Here is a 7,916-nt window from a genome sequence, read left to right on the forward strand (position 1 = left end):
TATAACTGCTTCCGACAGAGGCTAAAATTCCAGGGAAAAGACCAGACACCACTCACCTTGGAGCCCCCTGCCTGGCACAGAGCCTGGCACATTGAAGGTGCTCAGTAGATGGATGAGAGTCCCTGCCTGGACTGAGCCAAAACACCCGAACGTCGCCAGGGGCTGAGAATCCACTGCTTTCTAATTCTTCTTCTCCTTCTCCTTCTCGTTCTCCTTCTCCTTCTTTTTTAAATAGCCTTTTGTTTCTTTTTATCATTATAAAGGTAATTTGGGTTAGGTCACAACATTGTGGCACTTACAAATGGTTAAGATAGTGAATTTTGTTATGTGTATTTTACCACAATTGCAGCAAACATAATACAAAGAATAAGTATCTTAAAAAGTGGAAAGGGGAGAAAGGTCCCTATTATCGAGAATTAGAAGACAAAGGACTTGATTCAGACAGAATTGGATTAAAAAATAAGTAGTTTGGATTTGGGAAATGCCAATCAAAACCACAATGAGGTACTACTTCACACTTTTAGGATGGTTATTATAAAAAAAACCAACAACAGAAAATAACAAGTGTTAGTGAGGAGGTAGAGAAATTGGAACTCTTCTGTATTGCTAGTGGGACTATAAAATGATACAGTCACTGTGAAAAATAGTATAGTGTTTCCTCAAAAAATTAAACCTAGAATTACCATATGACCCAGCAATTCCACTTCTGGTTTTATACCCAAAAGAATTAAAAGCAGGGACTGAAAGAGATATTTGTACAGACATGTTCATATAAGGCTTATTCACAATATCCCAAAGGTGGAAACAATCCAAATGCCCATTGACAGATGAATGGAATACATACACACGGTGGCATATTATTCAACCTTAAAAAGGAATGAAATTCTGCCACATGCTGCCACATGGATGAACCTTGAAAACATTATGCCAAGAAATGAAATAAGCCAGACAACACAAAAGGACAAATGTTGTATTCTACTCACATGAGATCCCTAGAGTAGTCAAATTCATATAGATGGAAAGTGGAATGGTGATTGCCAGCGACTGGTGGTAGCAGGGATGGGGAATTAGTTTAATGAGTTCTGAGTTGAAGCTGATGAAAAAATTCTGGACCTGCATGGTAGTGATGGTTACCCAACAATGTGAGCGTAAAACTTAACGCCATTGAACCACACACCTCAAAATGGTTAAAATGGTAAATTTTATGTTATGTATATTTTCCTATGATAAAAAAAAGTAATTTGGGTGTATTACGGACATTTTAGAAACTATTGGTAAGGACAAGGGAGAAAAATTTAAATCATTCAAAATCTGACCAGATTCAGACAGCCACAGTATGTATCTTTCCATTCCTTTCTTGTTCTCGTTCAAAAAAAGAGAGCGAATGTGTGTGTGTGCATGTGTATATGTGTATACCTATCTACCTTTGGAGACCACACTGGACTTATAGAAAGTCTTCTCCTCACATCCATCACTCGACTGTTCCCATTGAGGCTGCTTTCTCCCCTTGAAACATCCAGAACAACTCTGTCCGGGTTCTGAATACCAATCCTTTGAACAATTTCTCACACCTGATTTTACTCCCTTGTACCACTATGGTTGCACTTCTTTGAAAATGCCCGTTTCTTCCTCGTGTCTGAAAAAATGGTACCAGTAATATGTCAGAAGGTGTGCAGCAAATGGTGAGTGCCTCTCCCATCTTCTCAGAGTCCGCACATCTGAGGTATGTCCACAGGAGCATACTGGCTCTCTGGAACAATGTAGGCATTGCGGGGGCTCCTGGGAAGGCTCCTGATAACTCCACGTCTGACAAGCCCCACTTCTGATGGCCCAGGTTGCACTTGGCCCTGGCCCAGGTTGCAACTCCTGACAAGCCCACGTCTGATGGCCCAGGTTGCACTTGGCCCAGGTCCCTGTGCCCTGCCTTGGTGTCCTTGCTTCTTGGAACTGGTGCTGGGCCTCACATTACCCCTGGTAATGATTGATTCTAGCTCCTAGAAACAGCTTCTGCAGCCTGTCGGGAGACTGTGACCTCATGCCCCAATGCAGACCCACCCTGTCCTCCGTGGGAGGAGTGAGGCCCCCCCTTCCGCTGCAGCCTCTAACCCCTACTGGGCCCTGGAAGGAGCAGCCATTTCCTTTCTTCCTCCCATGACAAGTGGGCGCCCTCCTCCATCCCAGCACCACTCTGCCCTGCACAGCAGCAGTAAGTCGGCAGGAATGGGCCAAACTATCAGACGGGTTCCCTCCATCATGTGGGCTGCTTGGCCTCCACATTAGGCCTGGCCCCAGAGCCATGCCATAGCTGTCATACCCTATGGAGGTGACCGCCAGGCCTCACATTCGGGCCCAATTACTGCCTCTTTCCCCAGCTTTGCCACCTGGTCCAAGAGGCAGAGCATGGCCACTTCGGCAGCAGTGAGAGGTGAAGCAAGAGGCCACAGCCATTCAGGTGACTGAAGTTCATGTCTGTGCCCACTGATTAGAGATGGTGGTGCCTTTATTTGTCTCCAGCTCCAGCCATAGATATGAGACCCTTCTTTCTTGGCTTAGAGACCTCCACAGAAGAGTTTATTTAAGGACCTTTACAGCCCTGTCCTGAGAAGATTATCTTTTTATTGCAACTTTGATTAATGATTGATCAAAAACTGATACTAGAAACACTAAAGAACAAATTTGCCTTAGAGATTAGGAAAGGTCTACATCTGCCAGACTTGGGGACTTGCCCACCTGCTTCCTCAAAGGTCAGCCCAGGACAAGGCTACTTTGGAAGACTCACCCCACCTACAGTCTCACACACACGCACACGCCCCACAGGAAAAAAGAAAAGCAGATATAAGTATCCTTAAATCCTTTTAAAAATTAGACAGGCTATGAATTAAAAATAAATAGAGCAAGGGGGAGAACCAGAGGACCTGAGGGTGATGGCTCTTCGTAGAAATTTTCTTTCTTGTTTTGTTTCTATTAATGCCTATTACAAATTAGCAACTTGAAGGGAAACCTGGAGCGTGGGGAACGTAGGAGCTGTATGAAGACGATAACCTGGGCTTCCCACAGACCTCCAGTCCCAAGAAACTGACAGCTGAAATGTGTCCAAACCCTGGTGGGGAAGGGGCAGGGAGGCTGAACAAACTTTCACAAGCACTTATTGTGGGAAGAGACTCAGAGAGGGATTGGGTTGTGCCTCAGCTGTACTCTGGCTCTTCTGAGGGTCTCTGAGACTGTGACTGTCACAGTGGGGGGGTCCACGGATCACATCAGAATCACTGAGAAGCCCAAACTTCATCTCAGAGACTGGGGAGCCAGGAATCTGAGTTTTAACAACATCACCCACAGGGGGTTTGGCCATTCCCAACCCCCTGAGAGCCCCAGGAGCCGGGTGGCTGGCTGGGACACTTTTTTCTTGCCCCTTAGCTCTTCTGTGGTGCCTTGTGGCATGGGGAATAGAGTGCTGGCAGAGCTTCTTCTAAATGGAAACTGGAAAATGAAACTGGAAATCACAGCCTCGAATCCCCCAGTGCTGGGAAGTTCCTTTTCCACAGGGAGAGTCCCCCAGGGCGGAGGAAGCAGAGGAGTGGGGAGAAACATATTTAGTGGAAGCCACAGGGTGTTTTGGAAGCAGCCTGGCAGTGGGCACGCCAACGCAGGGCCGTGCTGGTAGGGAGGGTTGCGTGACGCACCAGTTTCCTCTCAGGCTGGCTGGCTCGCTCTCACCCCTGGGAGGGTTTCCTCTCGAGGAAGAGCTAATTTCACACTTTTGGTTGAAAAACTCTTTTCAGAGGTCCTTTAGGAAGAGCCCTGGCTGTCTGTCGGTTCATCTGAAAATGTTTCTCAGAATCTCACACTAGCAGCTTCTTTCCTATTGGCTGCCTTCACCCGGTTGTCCTGCCAGGGCTCTCCCACATGCACACACAGGACTTCAAGGAGGAATGGAGCTGCTGGAGTTTAGCTAAGGATCAAAGATAAGAAACCCTCAGCCCTCCTCGCCTCTAATCTCCCCAACACACACACACACACACACACACACACACACACACACACACACGCGCTCGCACGTGTCCCAGTCTGTGCTCACCCAGGCAGAAACACCAAAACCAACTGCCAGGACCTTTAAGGGGACCAGCAGAGCAGCTTTCGTGGAAGCCAATTTCGAAGGGGCTGAAATGCAGGGGAGAGGAGGAGGGCAGTGGGGAAGGGGCCAAGAACTATCCACACCCCCTAACTCCACACCATCCCTCCATTCAGCAGGGCATGGCTGCCCGAACCCCTCAGCCCCACACACTCCTGCTCCTTAGATAAAGACCCAGAAATTGCACCCTCATAGCACCCTGTGGGTTTCAGCTATCTGTGTGATTATTTGCCTAATGTCTATCTCCCTCACTGGGACTAAATGCTGCGAGGCCCGGAATCTGCTCTGTGTTGTTCACTGTGGTGTCCTCAGGGCTTGGAATAGTGCCTGACACACGGCAGATGCACTCAAAAGTGTGTGTTCAATGCGTGAGGGCGGCCTGAAGAGCCCAAGAGGACAACTCTGCTGTTCCTCCGTGTCCAGGCCACACCCCAGCCTCTCGCAGCACCTCCAGCTGAGGATGCTGTGGACAGATGTCCCAGCTCTGCTGCCCACCACCCCCAGCCGCCAGCCGTGGAATACTCTGACTGCCCCGGTGTGCACAGGGCTTTGTGAAGCCCACAGGCTTAGCAGGGGAAGAGGGTGGTCCGGGGATGAGGTGTCCTGTGGCATTCTCCGTGGCTTTAACTTTGCCTCCCTTTCTGACAGATGGGCTCACGTAGTCTCTTCCAGACAGGCTGGGCCACTTGGCTCCCTGGGCTGCCCAGAAAAGAAAGGCCAGTTTTAGTCTGTGGGTCAGGAGATAAGCTGGGTGGGGGTGACAATGATAACAAAGAAGGGGGACAGATGAAGGATGCTGGTGGATGGTCCTCTGGGGGAGTTGTGGACAGGGAAAGCAGTCCTGACTGCAGGCCCCACACCACCCTTTAGTCCTCTCAGCCTCACCTTCTCATCTGAAATGGGATTTGTTCTGTTGTCCATGCTTTGAAGATAATAGGGCAGGGTTTGGAATTGGGCTATCTGGGATAAAACCCCAGCTCTGTCATTCGTGGGCTGTGTGACCTTTGAGACAATTACTGAATCTCTCTTTGCCCTGTTTTTCTCTTCTGTAACATGGGAACAATTATAGCAGATTCTGTGAGTTAATTCATGTTCCTGACACATGGTGAGGGCTCAGTCGTCGTTAGCTGTTATTACCTTAGCTGTGCTTGTAAGGATCCCACAAGATGGCAAATGTGAGCCCAGTTCCAGAATTGAAGGTGCTGTACACACATGAGGCGAGAGAAGTATTTTGGAAATACTGAAGGCACAGCTTCCCTCCCACATTTGGGGTGGGGCAACAGTTTTACTTATTTAATGTTAAGCTAGAAGATGCACCAAAGGGAGGTGAAAAAACTGAAACCGCCGACCGTTTGAGCTCTAGGCTGCACCTCGTGGCCCATGCAGATGGTGAGGGCCTGGGTAGGCTCACTTCCTCCCTGTGTGCCGTGGGTCTTCCTCATACCCGCTGCTTCCCAAGGCTGCAGGAAGTGGGGCCAGGAACACTTCAGGGTGTGTGCGGGTAGCTGGACAGGGCTAGGCAGCTGCCAGGGTGAGAACAGAAGACATTGAGGTCCTTGCTGGGTCCTGAGGCTGCCGGTGCTGCAGCCCTTGCCGCTCTCCCTGCCCAGGCTTTTCTCTGTAGAGGTTGCAAGGTATTGTACAAAAGGCGTCCAGAGCAGGCTGGCGAGGAGAGCCGAATCTTTTCTCAAAGGAAATGCAGTTGTGGTTTTAAGACGTTCATTTCACATCTGTGGTTGGCGTTTCCCAGGGTTCTCAGAGGTGAATGCAGGGTCAGCCCGATGTCGCCAAATAAGGTTCACCAGTGACCTTAGCAACAGGCTTGCTGCCCATTGGCTGCTACTGCTGCCGCCTGCCAATGTGGCCTCCCGGAGACCAGCACTGAAGCTCCCACATGTGCATGAATCCAGCTGCTCCCTGTCACAAATCACTGCCCTTTGAAGCAGCAAAGATAGGTAGAGAGCTCTGGGTAAAGGTGCCAGGGGGGCAGGACAGCCTGGGTGCCCGCATTTCAAAGTCCACCTGGCCAGTTCTCCACTGATTGCGTCCTCACACAGCACCAGATCAGCTCCCTCAGCTTGGTGGCTTGGTCCCAACTTGACAAGATGAGCTGTCCCCTCACCCTATCCCATGTCCTGGCTGTCCACCTTGGGACACCAGAGTTCCTATTTCATAGTTCTGTTCATTCATCCTTTGTGGCACTCTGCTAAGCGCCTTCTACACATTATCTCTTTTCACTCTCTCAACAACCCTCTGAGTCAGGTAGCCCCATTCTGCAGATGAGGAAACTGAGGCCAAAGGAAGGCAGGTAACTGGTCCAACTTTGCATCAGTGAGTAGGGAAACCACAATGTAAACCCAGTTTAAACAGATCCAGATCCCACACGGCTACCTGTTGTACTATATTGCCAGTCACTCGGTGCAGGGTTGGGGTGATGGTTGCACAGAGTGACTTATGTACAGGAAGCTAGTGTAAAGTGGCCGCTTGCTCCGTAGCACATCTTGGCACCCATGGGCCTGGCACCTGCTCTGCGTGTTCCGTGGCAGCTTGCACATTCCTCTCCCACGGAGTATGCTGCTGAAACAGTGAGATCTGTGGACCAGACTTCTCTGTGGCCCTCATATTTGGTTTCCACTTCCTCATTCTCAACCCCCTCCCATCCCCACCCAGCTACATCACTGAGGGAGGGAGGCCAGAGAGGAGCCTGCTGCTGGGGGGTGGGGCCGGGAGGCTGGGCTGCAGGGATTGAGGTTTGAGGACAGAGTGTAAGCCAGTCAAACTGCACGGGCAGGCATGCATACCTCATTTCCTCCACCCCAGATAATGCTGCAGGGTTACAACACTGTTTTCCCGAGAAACATTTTCATAATTAAAAAGTACTTAAGTGATCTAGTAAAGAGGAAAATATTTCTACCTTATAACCCAGTAGCCCCATTCTTCACACTCTTCTCTAACCAAACTCCTACCCACGTGCACCAGAATATCCACACAGCAACAGGAAGAGTCCAAACGCCCATCACCTCTAGAGAATACAAATCAATTGTGCACGTTCCTGCAGTGGAAATGAATGAACCACGGCGACTTGCAGTAACTGTAATATTGTATAACAATAGTGTCCTAATGCATGACTCTCACTAACTGTTATGTTGGGTGAAACACACAAAGAATATGTATACAATTCCTTTCATGAAAAGCTTAACGACTGGCAAAACTAGACTATAGCGTTTAAGGAGACATGCCGAGGAGGTAAAACTGTACAGAACACAGAAATCACTATCACAAAAGTCAATTTAGTCATGACCAAAGGGGGGACCGGGGTTGTGATTAGGACGCACGCCCAGGGATCTTGAAGGGTGGTGTTGTTTTATCTCTGGACTGGGTGGTGGTTATAGAAATATTTGCTTTATGTTTTATACTTAGCAAACTGGCCATATGTTTTGTGCATTTTCTGCATCATTACAGTTTCACAATAAGAAAGAAAAGTGTGTGTGTGTCAGCTGCAGCACGGGGCAGTGCTGTGGACGGACAAAGCTGCAGAAGGAGCCCTTTTCAGAGCAGCTCTCAAGAGGCCGCACAAGCACAACTGTTACTGAGGAGCCTTGGAGGGAACCGAAGAGGAAGACCAATATGTCATTTAGGATTGGAAGACACCCTTTGATATCTCACTGCAGCGGCAAAGGTCAACCTGCGTGGGTGGAAACAGCCCGGAAGGCACCATGGTCCAGGCCTGTCTGGGCTTGAAGGGATCGAAGGGGCAAAGGACACATGCAAATGACCCTGCCCACGT

General features: G+C 49.2%; 1 protein-coding gene across 1 annotated transcript in view; it reads left to right on the forward strand.

Annotated features, from left to right (window-relative positions):
* LOC308491984 (uncharacterized protein) overlaps positions 1–7,916 on the forward strand; it is a gene marked incomplete at its 5' end in the record, with an annotated part of 66,732 nt that extends 58,816 nt beyond the window's left edge. The window contains one exon of the mRNA XM_081036204.1: positions 7,592–7,916. Coding sequence (XP_080892330.1) covers positions 7,592–7,787 — 196 coding nt within the window. The 3' untranslated portion in view covers positions 7,788–7,916. The remainder of the gene's footprint in view (positions 1–7,591) is intronic.

The sequence above is a fragment of the Rhinolophus hipposideros genome (genome assembly GCF_964194185.1).
Source record: "Rhinolophus hipposideros genome assembly, chromosome: 23".
NCBI lineage: Eukaryota > Metazoa > Chordata > Mammalia > Chiroptera > Rhinolophidae > Rhinolophus > Rhinolophus hipposideros.